General features: G+C 42.9%; 1 protein-coding gene across 8 annotated transcripts in view; it reads left to right on the top strand.

The window, feature by feature from the left end:
- Positions 1–19812, top strand: part of rnf220a (ring finger protein 220a) — a 554594-nt gene that overhangs the window by 381510 nt on the left and 153272 nt on the right. For all 8 annotated transcript variants that reach the window (XM_038794120.1, XM_038794119.1, XM_038794117.1 and 5 more), the window contains exons 5-6: positions 12130–12225; positions 18493–18535. In XM_038794120.1, the coding sequence (XP_038650048.1) occupies positions 12130–12225; positions 18493–18535 (139 nt within the window). The remainder of the gene's footprint in view (positions 1–12129; positions 12226–18492; positions 18536–19812) is intronic.

Below are 19812 nucleotides of genomic sequence, written 5' to 3'. Positions count from 1 at the left end.
TTCAAATTATGCAATGTTCAGCTCATTAATTATGTCGCTCTGAGGTTCATGTCGAACCTGATGGCTGGTCAGGCAGGAATTGAGACACTTAACTGTGATGTCCGGTCGCCATATTTAAAAGGCATCTCACATCCCTCCTTGCAGAACACCTATTCCTTGCAGAGTTGTACTTCTCCACACCTCCCACCCACCTTTCAGAGTTTCTTTTGCATGATCTCTCCCAGTTGACTTCAACTCCCCACGCCCCTTCCGTCATGTCTTCCAACGTCCCCCCCCCCCACACTTTGTGAATGTGTCAACTGCTGCACAATACACTGCAAGCACCCGTGAGAAGAGAAATGCGGATGGTAAAGGAAGCGTCTAGTGACAGGTCAGTGAAAGAGAGCCCCCCCCCCCACATTGGATGCATGCTACATTTGCTGATTGGATAGTAGAACAGTTGCATTTCCTGCGAGTGGGGTGGAAGATTTCATGGGGGATTGAGATTCCGACCTGTGGCCTTGTTAATGAGCATTTGTGACATGTAAATGATGACCCTGACGTTCACCAGCAGGAAAGATGACCCGCCATGAGCCCACTATAAAAGTGCTGAGGGGAAAATTGGGACTTGTTTCTCCGTCGACGGAGTTCTGACTTTTGGCCTCACTCCAAATTTTGCAGAACACCTTCGGTCCATCTGCAAGCAGGACCCAGACTTTCCTGTTGCTTGCCATTTCAATTTGCCGTCCTGATCATATGCCCACATGTCCATCCTTGGCCTGCTGCAATGCTCCAGTAAAGCCCAACGGAAACTGGAGGAGCAGCACCTCATCTTCCGATTAGGCACCTTACCGCCTTCCGGACTTAACATTCAGTTCAAAAACTTGAGATTGTGAACACTCTCTTCCACATTCATCCAAATTTATTTCCATTGTTCTGTTTTTCCCTCAACATTGTCTTCCCTCCCCCTACCCCACCCCACTAGTGTCATCTGTTCCCTGTTCCTAGACCAGGGGCGGGATTCTCCCCTACCCGGCGGGGCGGGGGGGGGGGGGTCCCGGCGTAGCGGAGTGGCGCCAACCACTCTGGCGTCGGGCCTCCCCAAAGGGTGCGGAATTCTCTGCCGTTTGGGGGCTAGGCCCGCACCGGAGCGGTTGGCACCACGCCGACTGGTGCCAAAACCGGCACCAACGGCCTTTGACGCCCGGCGCCGGGGCTGGCCGAAAGGCCTTCGCCAGTTTGCGCATGCGCCGGTGATGACATCCGCCTCCGCCATGGTGTAGGCCGTGGCGGCGGCGGAAGAGAAAGAGTGCCCCCACAGCACTGTCCCGTCCGCCGATTGGTGGGCCCCGATCACGGGCCTGGCCACCGTGGGGGCACCACCTGGGGTCCGCTTGCCCCGCGCCCCTCCCAGGACCCCGGGGGCCTGCTCGCGCCGCCGATCCGGCCGCCACCAGAGGTGGTTCAAACCTCGGCGGCGGGAGAAGCCTCTCAGCGGCAGGACTTCGGCCCATCGCGGGCCGGAGAATCGCCGCAGGAGGCTCGCCGCTTGACGTGGCGCGATTCCCACCCCCGCCAATTCCCGGGTGGCGGAGATTTTCTGCCACGGCGGGGGTGGGATTTTCGGCGGCCCTGGGCGATTCTCCGACCCTGCGTGGGGTCGGAGAATTTCGCCCCTGGTGTTATAAGACTTCTTACTGTTCCTAGATGTTCTTTTATGTGGAGATGCCGGCATTGAACTGGGGTGAGCACAGCAAGAAGTCTTACAACACCAGATTAAAATCCAACAGGTTTGTTTCGAATCTTTCACCTGAGGAAGGAGCAGTGCTCCGAAAGCTAGTGATTCGAAACACACCTGTTGGACTTTAACCTGGTTTTGTAAGACTTCTTACTAGAAGTTCTTTGACACACTGCTTACCCCTGTTCTGCCATTAACACATTCTGATCTCTTAATGTGCCACTATCAGCACCCTTCTGAGCCATTATCACCACCATTCACAATTTTGGTCAAGATCTTCTGAGAACTTATGATAGTACTGGAGAATAGAATTCCTGTTTTACGTTACACATCTTGTGGCATCATTGCCAACCTTTCACATCAGTTAGAACAGAAGTTATGTTGAGTACAAAGGGCCTTTGCCACTATTTTGACAATGTACCTCAATTCCCAGTAGCCTGATGTTTCATTTCTGCACTCACTGCCTTTGTTACTGAATTAGTGACAAGAAGGTTTGGATTTAAAGAACAGAAGAGCTTTTCAAAATTTGTTTACGCAATGCGGGTGTCGCTGACTAGGCCTTCATTTATTGCCCATCCCTAGTTGCCCTTGAGAAGGTGATGATGAGCCGACTTCTTGAACTGCTGCAGTCCCTGGCATGTAGGTACACCCAAAAAGCTAATAACCCTACAAATTGAATCCTTGCCAGCCCCACGGGTACTATGCATTAGTTACATATTTTAACATTAATTCACTCGCATCATTGCAGTCTGTTCTCCCAACTTCTAAGTTTGTGCTTTTTTCCCCCTGTACCGTAGAACAAAACTAAAACCAAACAAAATTACACCTCGCGCCTTCTGAGTCAAGTTCTTCCACACTTTGTTCAAACCAGGTTCTGATGGTAACAATGCCAGCCAATCCCCTCCCTATTCGAATTGACTTATTGTTTCACACTGCAACAATTCTTGATTCCGCAAATCTGGTTCCAGGGATGAGGAACTTCAGTTATGACGTTAGAAATTAAATGAAATGAAAATTGCTCATTGTCACAAGTAGGCTTCAAATGAAGTTACTGTGAAAAGCCCCTCGTAGCCACATTCTGGCACCTGTTTGGGGAGGCTGGTACGGGAATTGAACCGTGCTGCTGGCCTGCGGAGAAGGTGGGACTCTTTTCCTTGGAGAGAGGGAGACTTGGAGGCGGTTTGATAGAGTTATACAAAATCATGAAGGGGCCTGCACAGAGTGGATCGAGTAAAACTCTTCCCTCCCGTGAAAGGATTGAGAATGAGAGGGCACAGACTTAAAGTAATGTGAAAAGGGCACAGCGAGTGGTTTGGGTCTCGAATGCACTTCCTGAGAGTGTGGCGGAACAAGTTAAATTGAGGCATTCAAGAGGGAACTAGAAGATTATTTGAAAAATAAATAATCTGCAGGGTAACAGGGAGAAGGCGTGGGAATGGCATTAGGTGAAATGGTCTTTCAGAGGGCCAGTGTAGACACGATGGGCCGAATAGTCTCCTTCTGTGGTGTAACAATTCTGTGCAATTGAAACAATTTGACTCATGGTGCGGCAGTAGGGAACACTCTTCTGAAGCTAGTGGGCAGGATTCCCCGGTCCTCCAGCTGGGTGATTCTCAGCCGCGCGCCGTTCGCTGGTGGCGGGATTCTATCTTCCCGCCGATTGTCAGTGGGACTTTCCATGGCAACCACACGCCATTGTGAAACCGCTGGTGAGGCTGTGCTGCTAGCGGGGAAATTGAATCGCAACGCCCGAAGAATTCCGTCCAGTGTTAAGTACATTCTTGTGTTGGTGTGATGGGATCCTTCACCCTGCATCTATCCATGACCGTGGGAATCAATGCAAAATTTAACGTAAACTTTATAGTGCCAGAGAGTTTGACACACAATTTTTACCTAGTAACTGGTTTGAGGGCTAAGGAAAGAAAAGAAAAAAAATAGAACTGGGGAATTAGCTTTCATAAAGCTGAGATTTAAAAAAAATTCATTCCAACAGATAGAAGGAAGAGAAAGCGGGAGAGAGAGAGAGAGAGAGAAGCCCAGATTTTTTTCTTTCAGCTGCCTGTAAATGAGGGGATAGCACTTAATAGTCTCAAATGGCTGCCTTAAAGGGAATTCAGTTAACAAAATGTCAGAGGGAAATGCACTTCCATTCACTTTATGACACATGATCCTGCATGCGTAGGGAAACAATATTTACAATGTGCTAGCAATTTCAATTCATTTCGGAGATGTACGACGAAGATTAATTTGTGGGATAGAAAATAGCAAGGGAAAGATGTCTAATGCTTCTCTCTAAAAAGGAGCTGTCTTGAAGTCAGAGGTGTTGGAGCCACCAGGCTTGCAAAGATTAATTGCCTTGCTGCCATTAAACCTAAAATTAGCTGGTGGGGGAACATCATGTAAAAGGTTGAGAAGCCATGAATTATTATTTTTAAGCTCTTACCTTTTGAAGATACTCTTCCCTCTTGCAAATGTCACTTGTGCTGAGCTAGCCAGTTGTGTAAAAGTTATGTTTTTTAATCATACTGGGCAAATTATTTTTTTGATTAATTTTTCCTCACTTTTATCGTTTCTCAGTCTCTCAGCACAACTGCTGACCTGAACCCTTTCTTCAAACACAGAATGAAATAAAGGAGGGAGAGGACATGTGGATGAGTCGCAGGAGCCCCTTGATTTTGCGCTTGCTATAGAGTCCAGTGTAGCAGAAACATATCAAAGTGTTGAGTGCTCTGGTAACACATTGCAAAAGGCATTGCCCTTCACTTGGTGCAGTATCATTATGGATACTTCCATCAAAATGCTTTTAACATCCTCTTTCCTTTCAAATGGTGTAGACATTAAAATGGAGGGTACTGCTGATGATTTTATTTCTGAATAAAATTGCATTAAAAAAATTTTTTTTTCAAGATAATCAAATGTTCTCCCATTCTCGAAATCTTCAACCGGTTTTTGGGGCCCTACCGACTTGCAGTAGCTTATCCAAGTGGCTATTCATCACATTTGAATATACATGGCCATAAGTGTTGGCAACCTGTTTAACTGTGGCTAACATGACTGTTTACCCCAATTCTGCTTCCTGCCAATATCCGCATTTTCAGTTTTCACCAGGGGCCAAATGCATATCGACCAGGAAGGGGATCATGGCCGATTGTACATATTGATTGTACAAACGTTACATGTAAGATCTGATGTTTCAATGCAGAGTCTAAGGTTGGAAATCCAGGTTCCAGTCTATGCTCGTGAGGTAGGAGAGGCCTTTTCCTGCCCCGGCTCAGTTTTCTCTTTGCTTAACCATGAGGTAAGAAGCAGAAGGTGTCTTACAAAGGCCCTCCGCTTGAACCCTCTGAGATAAGTGATGTATTGTATAATTTTGGAGTTTTCTACAATGATTATTTTTGATTCTCTTCAGTTGCAGCTCTAAATTTTTAAAAATAAATTTAGAGTACCCAATTCATTTTTCCCAATTAAGGGGCAATTTAGCGTGGCCAATCTGCCTACCCTGCACATCTTTGGGTTGTGGGGGCGAAACCCACGCAAACACGGGGAGAATGTGCAAACTCCACACGGACAGTGACCCAGTGCTGGAATCGAACCTGGGACCTCGGTGCCGTGAGGCATCAGGGCTAACCCACTGCGCCACCGTGCTGCCCGTCGCAGCTCTAAATGGCCCTAATGTAAGCAGCCAGGTGCACATTCAGCTCATGCAAATGGCATACGTCAGGAAAACTGAGGGCAGTTCTCTGAATTGCACAGTCCATGTCTGGTACATTGGGCCTACTGTACGCCAAGTAGAGACATGGAGAGGAAAATTGGCCCTAATATTTCCACAAGAATTCGTAAAAATCCACATTTCTTTTGCTACAATTTTGCTACTATGCAAGTGATACAAATAGGGAGTATTTTTACAGCTGAATTCGTGACAATTCTGCTCTTTCACTATGGCTGCATGTCACATTCAGGGCTGTATGTGAATGGTCATCTTTTTTGAGGCTGTGTCAGTTTTTTCTAGTTTTGTGAAGTAGTGCAAGCTTGGATGTAGGTTTGATAGAGGGCTTTCACTACTGCTATGGATTCTGGGATATCTGTACTTCCATATATGATTTCCCCTATTCGAGGATACAAGAGAAATGTAATGATTTATACCCACAATCCTTCACAATTCCAAGGCATTGAAGGCAGAAGATTTAAATCTGCTAAATGTAGGATTGTTGGCAGCCTTGAAGTTATTTACAAATTAGTTTTAAAAAGGGGTTGCTTTCCACCTCTGATCCCATTTCAAAACATAGTCCCGCTTTACCAAATCCTATTTTTTGTTGCTGTCCATCATCAAACAGAGACAAAGACAAAATAGAAGCACTGATAGTTCTTCTCACAGAAAGCTTAAGCGCTTTTCCCACTTAGTCTTTATTGTTACTGTTCAAAAAAACCTTTAAAACCTTTTCACTGTATTGCGAAGGTGTAATATTGGCTAGTTAATAACAATCCATGATAATGGGCACGATCGAACGGCTATGCTGCGGCCGAAAAGCAGTGTGCCATGATGCAACCTGGCCGATTGTATCTGGGAGACCCCGCTCCCAGGATCTACCCATCTCACAATGCCCCGCGAGATCTAACGTGATCTCGCAAGATGTTTGATACAAATTCTGCCCATTGTGGGCAGGCTCACTTTTGGCAAATCTGCATATTAGAGTGAGTCAGCTAGTCTCACTCTAATATGCCATTTCCTGAGGCACCTGAGGAGTTGGGATCTATCCACTTCACCTCAGAGACCTTGGGCGAGCCCTGTTCAGTACTGGTCTCCACAAATAGGAACCAGGCAGAACGGCATCCATGGGGGTTTCCCAGGGGATCTGAGGCCTCCAGATGCATGCCCTTTGGGAAGGGTAGGCACCCTGGCACTGCCTGCCTTGTTCCCTGGCACTGCCAACCTGCCACCCAGGCAGTGTCAAGGTGTCCAGGTCGCACTGCCAAGTTGGCATTTTTCATGTGGTGATGATTGGGTTGGAGGTGCCCTGCATGGGTGTTGGGGTGTGGGGGGATGCCTGGGGACCCCTCATAGTGAGTTGCGGCTTGGAAGGGATCGGAGGTCACATAAGGGGCTCATGAGATTGGGATGCCAAATGGCGTCCCGATCTCTCGCTACACTGAGGAGTTCTGGCTTGCGGGACTCCTCAGTGCAGAAAGCAGGGTTACACGTGGTCTTGTCCCCATGTTCCCCGCTGAGGCATCCTATCTAAACATGAGTGATGTTTAATAGCGTGTTTCTTGGTGTTGCAAGCGCTGGGAAACACGGGGCTAAACGTGCTCACAATGGGACTTTGTTCCCATTTAGTTAAATCATGCCCAATATATTTTGCTTGCATTCTTGGATTTTCCTTTATATCATTTAAATTTAGACAGTTATTATTATACATGAATTTCAAGCAGCTTAAGGCTGTACTTCTCGGTGGCTTGTATCTATCTGAACCTCAAAAGATTGGGTGGAATTTTAACCATGGCACCATGGTGGAACATGAATTGGGTGCCATGAGATTATCATGCACTGCTGACTTTTATCATGAAGATAGGATGTAATTACAAATGTATTACAAGTAGGAAGCCACTATGGGATGTCGTGAGGTCTGACCCTCCACAACCAAAGAGTTAATTTCTGACTTTGAACCCACCTCCTGTCTAATTAAGCCCACCATGTTTCAAACTCCTGCAGGCCCCATGAAATCCCATTCAGTTTGGAAAGTATACAGTTCCCATTCCAGCAGGATAACAATCAGGGTATTTTTGTAACACCTTAACTCACAATCATTTATTGTATAACCAATTAATAAATTCAGTCACCACAGTACCAAACTGTTGGAATTTCGAGTGCAATTATTATAAAACTAGGATTGAAGTAGTTCTTCATTTCAAGGGCCTCTGCTAAGATTTATGAAAATATTCCAGCAAACGTTTGGAGTAACAAAGTTACAATGTTTTTTATTTATTTAAAGTGGTACCATGATATGTATTTAAATAAAATAAAAATGTTTTTTCTGCCTTGTGGGCTATTCAACATAATGCATTTTCCTCCATTTGGTTGCCAATCTTTTCATAATATGCGACTAATGCCCTTTGCATTATCCAGAAGTATGTATGATTTATGGGAAGGAGTGGTCACAAGTTGGCGACTGGAAGAGGTTGTTATTGTCCAGCGCTCCATACAGCTGAGAAATGAAGGTCATCCAAAGTGAGGCGTGCAAGTTCAAGCGACAGGCAACACCTGGGACTTAAACATGTGACCCAGTTGGGAGCAAAACCCTTACCTATGGATGTCAGTCATTAATGAACAATCTACACTCTGTGCCCAATACTAAAATATCTAATTCTCCGGTGTCAGATTGAGCGGTGTATGACTTGTGAACACCTGATATTGGACATGATGGAAAGGATTTAAAGGCCAAACTAGCTTCTGAATATTTATGATATTTTGCAGTCGGTATCATGATAGGTTGATAAGTGATACAGGATTAATATTTTACCACTAGGTGACTGCACTACATTTAGTAAATATGGTATTCGAGTTACAAGGCATGTACTAAAGATGCAAGTTGCTGCTGCATAAAAATTGCACTCGCCGTTTCTCCACTTTGACTCCTTCAGTCCAGTTTTAGGCTTTTAAATGTTCTACATTGATGTGAGCGAATTCTGTTAATTCCTACACTATTCCATTGGGGCACCGGCTATCAGCTAAGTATTCATCTAGCTGAGTACCACAACTGGCAACTCCAAACTGTTGGGTCTCATGAAAAATGGAATGCGTTTTACAGCATTGGATGATTGATAGTGCCTCATTTCTGCATTTCAGTTTAAAATAGCAATATTTATTGTTAAAAACTAAAATCTTGAAATTGTAACAGCTTTCCTTCTGTCATCATCAAATAATTAATTATTCACCCAGAAAACCCACGACTGTTTGGCATTAAAACATCTATTATTTGTGACTCTCCGATAATACACTACAGCTCGAGAAGGACAGTATTATTTGGCATCAGTGGCTCTGCATTTCCACTTACGCATGCAAGGGCGGTGTTTGGAAGTGAGCAGCTCCACAGTATTTAAGAATAGTTTATTAAGCTGAACTGTAAACTGTATGCAGAAGAGGGCTTGAGATTGACATGTTTGGGATTAGTTCGGCCCTACATTTTTCAGAGGTCGTCTCCATGGATCTCGGAGGCTGTGAAATAAATGGGTCTTGCTTTAGCAGCTGGCCAAAAGTATGAAACCAATACATAACGTTTAATTCCACTGTCTGCATAGGGAGAACACAGATTATTCAGTCCTTTGATTAATACAGGAATGAGCTTCTACTTGACTAAAACTATTGTGCTCTATTAATCATTTGACCTCTATTTAGAATAAAAGGTTTTGGAAGGGAAAGGAGAATAATTTACATTACAAAAATACTGTCTCGGTACATCCTGGACCTCAGACTAACAATAGGACAAGAGAAGAAGTAGATGATAAATCAGAGGTTAAAGAAGAACTCTCACTGACGAGACATCTTTTATAAATTAAATATTTACAAAGAATTAGCATTCTTCCCCCCTGTTTGTTTCTGCTTATTAAAATATGTACATATATTTTTGTTTAATTAGTGAGTGTTCACTGATCCCTTGGGGATTGGGGGGTGGGGGGCGGCATTTGACAAGGAGTAGCAGTTGGGTATGATGACTGCACAAGAAATTAACTAACGGACACTGGATTGATACGTTTGGTGAATCCTGGGTTGCTGAATAAACCTCTGATGTTGTTAATTCAGCTGCTTCACACTGTCAGCTTTAACACCTCCTCTCCACCAGTTTCCCCTATGATGGCATCATCATTTCAATACAAAATGGTGGATAAATCAACAGCTGAAATAACCAGTCAATACTAATTGAAGTTCTTAATAATAGTTTGTTTTCTTTTACAGTAGATCGCGAGCATGTTACCCTTTAAATACTGGGTGCAGATGTGTGCCAAGCCTGTTGCCCACATGTGGCAAAGAAATCTAAATATTTCCAGGATTAATGATAGGGACTGATGATTTATTAAAAATAGTTGGAAAGTATATATCCCATGTACTCAGCAGACATGTCTGAGTTACTGACTCTCTGATATCACAATAGTTTTATGTGAATGATTGGGAGCAGAGTGACAAGGATGATTCTAACACTCGGTGCTTTGTAATGAGGATAGACTGACAGAATCTGTCTTGTTGATGTTGGGGAAAAAAAAGATATGGTGTGATTCAGGTTTTTAAAATGCCGCAAGGTAGGGATAACGTGGATGCGAGCAGGTTATTTAACTTAAAATTTGATTGTAGGACTAGGGCACACAAGTACAAAATTGACAAGCCTCAAGCAAGACTAGAGATTAGAAAAATTGCTTTTTCCCCATCGAGTTGTCGACATGTAGAACAGATTTCTATCAAAAGTAGTTAACATTATGTTGATTAAATCCTTTAAAAAGACTAGGACAAAATATCTAATTGTCAAAGGGGTTGAATTTACAAGACTATGTATAGGATCAGATAATAACAATTCCAAGAATGGTTAGATAATGGGTCATGTTTTCTTGGGCCTAAAGGAACAGGTCAGGGGTAAAAATTGCAGATGGATATCCTGGAATTTTGCTCCCAAGCCTTTGGACTCAAATAGAGGTTACATTGAATTTTTTTATCATGGAAATGCTCTTGAATGGTTCTTTGCCTCACACAACAGATTGAATAACTTAGGGAGAATGTTTAACTGCACAAGCCATTTCTGGTCCATTAGAACGAGTGGGTTTTTAAAGGAAGCTGTGGGTTTTTCTCATTTCATATATGCTTCTCCCCTTTATTAGGATTCTCATCCAAAGTGCTTTATTGATAAATAATAAACTGCCACTGGAATGCTATAACTTTGTTTATGTTGACATAATATTGCATACAGCTAACAAGTTTATCTCTGGTATGACTCTGGCCCAAGTCAAGGTTTGCAATGTTACCACGTGATTGCTGAGTTGCTATTACTCTATTAAACAGAACTGCTAACTTATTTCAATGTACAGTGTAACAGTCATTCATGTTCTGAGTGCCTGGCACCTTAAATTTCAACTGAGGCAAGTTAGAAATACGCCATTCATCCCTTAGTCCTTTCTAGAGAAACTGCACTTCCCTCTGTTTTGTTGCAGAATAGGACAAAGCTAATCAAAATATGAAGGAGCACCTTTACTATGTTAAAGGTGCGATGTAAATAGAACCATAAAACTGCAGAATTTCTACAGTGCAGAAGGAAGCCATTTGGCCCATCAAGCCTGCACTGACCCTCTGAAAGAACACCCTACCTAGCCCCACTTCCCTGCCCTATTCCCATAACCCCACCTAACCGGCATATCGTTGGACATTAAAGGGCAATTTAGCATGGCCAGTCCACCTAATCTGCACTTCTTTGGACTGTTTGTGGAAACCGGAGCACCCGGAAGAAATCCATGCAGACATGGGGAGAAAGTGCAAACTCCACACTGACATTCATCCAAGGCAGCAATTGAACCCGGGTCTCAGATTCTAGCACTGTGATGCAGCAGTGCTAACAATTGTGCCACTATGCCGCCCATAGAATATATATATTTATTTACATATATATATATATTTAAATGTAAGTTGTTGTTGGTATACTTCAAGGAGTGGCAAACCAAAGGGATGCAAACTACCATCTTCAGGGAGTTTTACACTGCTTCTTAATGGATTCAACTTGTGCTCTGGCTCTCACCATTTATTCTACAATTTGATCATCACTACAATGCAGCAACTGCTTTGTGGACACTCTTTGCTAACAGTGTAAGTACATGTGGAGTTGAACATTTTATAACCCATTCAAGGTACAGAACAACACTGCTGAGGTCCACCAACCCTCTGCTGTGACACAGAGTTGCACTCTGTGAATTTTCCCCCCTGACTTTCAATCACACTGGCACTATCAGTGAGAAGATGGGTTGAAAGGAAGAAAACATAGTTTATATAGACTAGAAGATAAACTAGTTAAGTAAAGGATAGAAAAACATATATGTCACTTTGGCATTATAACTGAAAACCTGAGCATATTTATAGTGCCAATGGTTGCAATGTTTTAATTCTTGTGAAAACTCTGAGAAATGTTGGAAGTAAGAAATAAAGAAGAATGGCTCTGAGGAAGAGAAGCAGGTTACCCAACATAAGGTTTTCAGTTGGTTGTTCTCTGATCCACTGCCAAGTTTCTGTGGACCTTGTTGCATCGGTGTGTGTGTTCCTTTAACAATATGAATTGTAATCCTATTTAGCAAGATTAATATTTTCCAATGTCTGACATAGGGTTTTGCATATTCACTTGCGAGTGATGCTTCTTTGATGGGTGTTTTTTTCTCTCTCTCTGCAGTCTGTTCTGCTATCAGCACCAATTAAAAGGGAAGGGGAATCTCCTACAGCGTCGCCTCTCTCTGCAGATGACACTCATCATTCAGACAGATACCAGGTGGGATTGGGGGAAGAACAGTATCCATTGACTGTCGTAAGAACCCAGGTGTAAAGTGATTGTCATGTGTAATCATGCAATGTTCCAACTATTTTGACTCTTTTAAAAGGGGAAAGAGATGTCACGATTAGGAATATTTGCAAAAGGAACCTCATTAACTGGACTGAATTTATATTAAGTGTGTCACCAGTAGGATTCACAGTACAATAAGTTAAATGGGAAATCTCATCAGCGAGGCCCATTTTAAATATGAATTTTCAGTACCCTTTTAAAAATCCAAGCCTGACAATGAGTATTGATGAAAGTAGAAAGTGATTCTGGGATGAATACTCTGATTCCGGGAGATGACCTTAACATGAGTCCCATGCAATTATTATTTTTTCAACAAAAAAAATCAAAATAAGTTGATTTATCCTGAAATGCAACAAACTTTGAAGAGAGTCATTTTCTACCACTGGTTACAAGTGATTGGTTTATCATTAGATCAGGTCAAAGGACATTCTCTTCCACTTCTGTGGTAGGCCATTAAAATTTACAGTTTTTTTGTGGTGGAGTTCCATTATTAGCTAAATATACCCAAGTAAAAATGTTGCGGAACTGTTAATAATGTCATCTCCAAAAATAAACAACATACCTTCCAAGTTATATGAGCTGTAGACAAAGGACATCATGCTATCAGCTTCAGTTGCATGTTTGATCTTTATTTTTGATGGTAACCTTTTCAAAGTTGTGTCTGTGAGAGCATGAGCATGAAGGATCACAGACTTATTCTGTGAAAAAAAGTAGCTGGATAAGGATTGGGCAGCTCCATGGGATCATTATTTTTGGTGCCTCAAGATGATGTGCCATGGCACAGTTGAAAATAAATTTGCACTTATGATTCCATTTCTTGTTAGGCAGTTGGTCTGTGCCATCATAGGCAAGGGTTGGGGTAAATAGTATCCATTACATCAAGCATCCTGTTTCATTTTGAACCACATTATAATGGTTAACCTGAGAGCAACATGTAGGAGTTGTGAATGGGTTTCCTTGTTCACCCCTAGTGTTGAGAACAGAAGCTGAAAAATAAAGGGGGTCTGCTGTCCAGGAAAGATTCTTTGAACTGAGGAATTGTAGGAATGTTTACACATGGTACACTTTTGATTTGTAACTAGCAAAAAAAAACAAAAGAAAAGTTATTCTAATAAAGGCATTATGAAAAAGTCCAGTTGAGCTATTTAAAAAAACCCAAAATCTTAAGAAGACTGGGTAGATAAAATATAATTAAACCAAAGCGCTTTCACAAAGGCAGCCTTTGGACAGCAAATAACCAAAGTTTTCCTGATTTTAATTATGGCATCCAGCTTAAAACTAAAAAAGTCTTCAAACATTTATTTTCCAATTTCTCTTCTTCTAACCCAAAGGCTTTAACCCAGGGGTGGGCAAACTTTTCCGTGCAAGGGCCGCATTCAGAAATTCACAATTCACAAAGGGCCGCATAGTATATTAAGTAAAATAATTACGTCACCCGGTTATGATTCTGGGCGCCTCATATAGAACATAGAACAGTACAGCACAGAACAGGCCCTTCGGCCCTCGACGTTGTGCCAAGCAATGATCACCCTACTCAAGTCAACGTATCCACCCTATACCAGTAAGTAACCCAACAGCCCCCCCACCCATTAACCTTTAAAAAAAAAATTTAAAAAAAAAAAAAAAAAAATTTTTAAAAAAAATTTTTTTTTTTTTTTTTTTTTTTAATGACTTGGTGGGCCGCAGAAATACCTTTGGCGGGCCGCATGCGGCCCGCGGGCCGTAGTTTGCCCACCCCTGCTTTAACCTATACTGATATATTGTTCCTCAGGCATTGATAGCTCTCCATTATCTTGACGAGGCAACCATTCATTTGTTAACTTGGGTGGTGAGTCTTAGCAAGCTATTCAATCATAGGGACCACCACAGCCAAGTTTGAACTGTTCTCAGCTGGACAGTACACATATCCACTCGAATAATACCCTTCCTTAGAAAAAATAATAACCATTAGCACAGATAATGATGGTGATAAAGTGATTTCTTTGGTGAAGGCAGAAACTGTTCTACATGTCTAACATTAGCATGTCTCAATGTATGAACTAAGTACAGAATTATCAGATTTTTATCTGAACAGTTTTAACTGCCAAATGAAAATGAGAAAATAAAGTGCCTCAAAGTTTGTGGCGGGAACATCACTAAAATAGTTAATTTTCCTGTTTGATTTGAAAAATAATAGTAAATTTAACATACTTTGCCCATTCTTTGCATTTCAGATTTTGAGTAAATGTTTAATCTCTACCCTTTGTGTAAATATATTTGTTCCTGTTGCATGTCATGAACGCTTTTAAAAGAAATGAACTCAATGTTGCTAAAAAGTGTTTTCTCCTTTTGCCATATGCTCGATCTGTACAAAAAGAGTCTCCAAACCATGCTGCTGGGAAATGCTATAAGCTTCCTTTTTTCTTACATCACGTGCACATCAGACCCAACTTACCTTCGATCAAATGTTTTAGGCAACGTTTGGTAGCACCAACCCTGAGAAACCCCCTCAGTATGTACATGGGTAACGCTGCAGTTTAACCAACAGAGACTCATTTCGCCTACCAGCATGCACATTGGAAAGCTTCCTGTTGCTTCACAATTTAACACTGGTTGGAAATGTTATGTGGAGCTGAGTGAAAATAATTCCTGGCCCCACATATCTACCTCTTCAGGTTCCATCGATGAGCTGGACTGGCTGGTCAATTGTCAACTGCCCTGAAGCCTGTCAGATTTTGTATCAATCTTACTGTGGGTGCCTAAGGGTTTAATTTGGTTCCCAACTTCTATTGCTGGACATAGCATCTGGGACAACAAAGATATCTCACCATACAGTCATATTGACCCCAAAGCGGCCCTATTTACCCCTGCGAATGGTCCCTGCCCCCAAAGGAGGACAGTCAGCATAAGACGTGTAACTTTGTATCATATCACCTAATTACAATAACTTAGTATGTGATCTTGAAAAAATTATTTTTATTTAATACTGTGTTATTGTACTTGCCTTCTTGCATGATTCTAAATTCTGTAAAATGTTAATCTCTTAACATGGAATCCTTTTGCTTTGCTTCTATTGATGAAGATGATTATTACATATTGTGTAAAACAAGTTTTGGAATGCAATTTAAATGTATAACAGAAGTAATAGATGTAATTAATACTGAAACTGTTATTCATCACTGAAACCACACCCTGGGTGAAACTACACCATGTTTTAAAGCAATGCAGAATGTTACATATATTGTCAACGGGGAAAAGAAAACCAAAGCGGCAATTCTATTCCAGAACGATCACACATACAAGTGAAGAGGGCACCCTGTACAGAGTTCTTCCTTGGGTCGTAGCCTAATTGCGGGCCAATTTTCTTTGAAATCCCATCATTAGTTTTTGTGATATATTGTTTACAGCCAAGCAGACTAACAAATAGGGGTGAAAATATTACCTCTGCCTAGGGAGGCAATAACTGTCAATGATGCGTAACTTGATGGAAATGAGTAGAAGTTGTTTTACATGGTGAGTAATTGTTGTTGTCTTTCAGAAAGCCAGCTGGTAAAGGATAGCATTGGAACCAATTTTCAGACTCTTTTTGAAGCATTTATTTACAGAATTACACATTACAAACATGCACTTAGTAACCCAACAACCAGAGTTTCAATTTGCTTCTTTTTTTAGGGGGACATGTTAATCGCCACTGCCTTACCATCAATTAAAATTAATATGCAATTAAAAGGTGATTTAATAATAATCATAATCTTTATTATTGTCACAAGCAGGCTTACATTAACACTGCGATGAAGTTACTGTGAAAATCCCCTCGTCGCCACACTCTGGCACCTGTTCGGGTACACAGAGGGAGAATTCAGAATGTCCAATTCACCTAACAAGCACGTCTTTCGGGACTTGTGGGAGGAAACTGGAGCACCCAGAGGAAACCCACGCAGACACGAAGAGAACGTGCAGACTCCACACTGACAGTGACCCAATCCGGGAATCGAACCTGGGACCCTGGTGCTGTGAAGCAACAGTGCTAACCACTGTGCTGCTGTGATTTAGAATGCACTGCATGAAAGGGCTGTGGAAGCAGATTTGATAGACTTTCAAAAGAAAATTGGACATAGGGTGGAGTTTTCCAGCCCTTCCTGCCACCAGGATCTTCCAGTCCTGCCAAAGGCGACTCCCCCCATCCCCAAAGGTGTGTTCTCTGGCAGGACAGGCAACCTATACAAAATGCCTTAGACTTCGACTGGACAGGAAGATCATACCATTGGCAATGGCGAGCTGCCTCTGCTGCCAGAAAACACACTGTAGGGGAAGCGGGCCAATGAGTGGGGTGATCCTGCCCATTGACTTAGAAGGGACTAGAATTGAAGGGCCTTTGGAGAAAAGCAGGGGAGTAGGCCTTGCAGATAGCTCTTACAAAGACCAGCTATAGACATGATTGGCTGAGTGGCCTCCTTTGGTCCAGTATGCTCTATGATGCTTTTCCTATGCAGAGAAAGAAAAAAAACCTTGCATCCATGAACTAATTGGTGTTTGAGTATCTCAGTCAGAGAATTACTGTATCTTCACTTCTTTTAATTATAAATAATTTGGATAATTGACATTCTCCCGTAGTTGATGAAAATGTGTGTTTTACTGTGTTGCGTTATCATTAACCTCTCTCAGGCAGAAGGGACAGAATGTCTAAGGATCTCCTCGAAGCTCGTTTTTACCTGTTGTCTTCCGACTTTTTTTGTTTGGTTTAACAAGTTTCCCCCCGCCCGCCTTTAGGCTGTTCCAAACATGGGTTAACCGAGTATACGTGTTGAAATGTTTACTCTCAGGAACGAAAACAAATATCTACAGCTCAGATGCTATTGAGAAACCTTCTTTAGAACAACTTGAGATGGTTAATGAATGTGGCCTTGCCAACATTTTGAGAACAAAATGACACTGGCCCCTTTGGGCATTCCCCCTCTGTTGAACTTGTGATTTCATGGGTATGCCCGCAAAACAGTTGGGTGCAATCCGTGCCAGGCACTTAGTAGATAACACGGAAAGCTATTTTGGAAAGCTCACTCTTGAACTACCATTGTTGTGAAGTGGTTAGTTACCCCTCCAGTTATAGGGCACGGTGAGCCTCTGTTGAACATTGGGTCAGCGCACAAAACTCGCACGCTTTGCTGGGGTGCAAAAATCATCGCAATTTGAAAAATCGGTGCGTTGCTATCGAAAGGTGATTGAGAAAAAAGCGCTGCAGCCCACTGGAGCAGAGCGCAGCATCATCTCAACTTCATCCGGACTCCCTCAATCGAATCTGGCAATTTACTCAGATTAACATTAGTCCCCGTGTGTGTGTTAAAAAAAAAATGGGGAAACCGGTTGATCTTCCTTCACATTGAAGAAGAAACGTAGTTTTAAAAGGGCTGACAGATCCGAGCTGTCCCTTTCCCAGTGAACGGCTGGCTGGTTATCTCCTCAGCGCGCCGAGGAATTCTCAAAACACGGCGCTCCTTTTAACCTAAACGGAAAACGGATGCCGTTTCTAACCCCCCCCCCCCCCCCCCAATAATCCATTTCTAAAGCTGATCAAAATATGATTCCGTTTTCGATATCTTTTGAGTCAAACCCGCGGGATGTTTTGAGAAGTGAGCGAGCGGCCCGGCCCGAGCGGTGGGGGGAGGGGCTCGTGCCGCTGCTCCCCTCCGGGCGGGCGCGCGCTTGCGCTTCGGTGCTGGTCTGCCGCCACCTATGGGCCGAGGAGCGCACGCGCGCCTCTGTACTTTGCACTTTCACCTTTCTCTCTCTTCCCCCCCCCCGCCGGTCACGTGACCCGGCTCTCTCTCTCTCTCTCTCTCTCTCCCAAGGCCTGCTGTAAGCTGAAGCCAGATGCCGCCTCTCGGTTTGAATCTCATGACATCCTCTGCGTCTGTGTGATCTGCCCGGCTCGGATTTATAGAGGCGCACACTTGCCCAGGTGCTACATTCATGCCAAGCAATATTGACAGGCTATCCCACTTTAATCCTGCTATGGACCCAGCAGTAATGGAGGACACAGAGCAGACCAATGGCAAGGAGGAAGTAGGTTTTGTTTACATCCTGCACAGTGTTGAGGCAATGGGAGAATCCACCGCAATCTATCTGCTTCAGGCATATTTTTCACAGATATTCAAACAGAATATGACAGCTTAATGCCTCTTGTTTATTTTTCACCTTTCTTTTCTGTTTTTCTTTTAGACATTTTTGCGAGTAAGGTCCAACAGGCAAGCAAGGCTGAATGGTAAGGTTATGTTGACTGATGACACAACTTTTAAAATATTGATTTGGGGAGGGGGGGATGTTGGACATAATTTGAAAAATAAAATACGTATACATGGTTGATGACATTCTCCATATTCCTGAACTTTCTTTTATGAGGGCCTGATAAGCAAACTTATTGTGGAGTTAGGTAACTTTTTGTTTATTTATTTTGCGTGGGAGGAAGTGATGCACTGCAAGATGCTGCACTGAACCTAACAATGTATATTTCAAATATCAGCACTCTTTATACATATGATTGCTTCTCAGCTTCATACTGCACTCATATTTGCTTTTATTTGTAATTTTGTTCTTTTTAAACATACTTTCAAGAAACAAGAACTTATATTTATGTAGCACCTTTAATGTAACCCCAAGGCACTTCACAGGATTGTTAGTAAACAAAGATTTGACAACAAACCATAGCGACCGAAAGTTTAATCAAAGAGATATGTTTTAAGGAACTTCTTAAAGGAGCAAAGTGAGGTGGTGAGGTTTTATGGAGAAAATTCTGATAAGGGGTATAATTTCCTTGTAATGAATTCTGCGAGTGCTCTCAGCATTAATGCCTACAAAGGCTATCAATAAATAGAATAAAGTACCATCGTCAAACTCACAGTCATCATGGTCACCACAAACATGCAGTGTATACTTCAAAATTGCCAAAACAACACCTTGGCTATTATGGAATGATATCAGTGAGATCTTCTGAGAGTTAGGAAAACAGTTATAAACTTGTTGGGCTTTGCTGTTCTGGTATATGAGCCTGTTGACTGGGTCACTGCTTTATAATCACTCACAGCAACACAGTCTCTTTTGTACCTTTACTGATGTACCTCCTATAATTGGTACTGAGACCGCATGCACCATTCACTCTGGGCAGAATGACCAGCCCTAGAATTTTAAAGTCCAAGCCTGTGCTCGGAACACTTCATAATTCGAAGTCTGTGCCTGCTCCTCCCCTGCTCCTGCCCTGTCACACTTGCATTGGTACCCGCTGAAGAGATTGATACCTGCTCCAGGCCTCTGTCACGACTTGGATCGTCACCCGCTCCCAGTCCCTCTCGACCTGAGTTGGCACCTGTTCCTCCTCTCCCTTCATGACTCGCAGTGTTGCCCCCCCCCCCCCCCCCCCCCCCCCCGTTGCCCTGGCGTGACACGAGTCAGTGGCCCTCTCCGCCAACCGTGCCGTTATGGTTTAATTGCTATGATTTTTTTTTTTTACTAGCCTCCATTCTTTATGGCCACTAACCCATGTGT

This window comes from Scyliorhinus canicula, chromosome 4 (genome assembly GCF_902713615.1).
Source record: "Scyliorhinus canicula chromosome 4, sScyCan1.1, whole genome shotgun sequence".
In the NCBI taxonomy this organism is placed as follows: Eukaryota; Metazoa; Chordata; class Chondrichthyes; order Carcharhiniformes; family Scyliorhinidae; genus Scyliorhinus; species Scyliorhinus canicula.
This window is presented reverse-complemented; position numbering and strand designations above follow the sequence as displayed.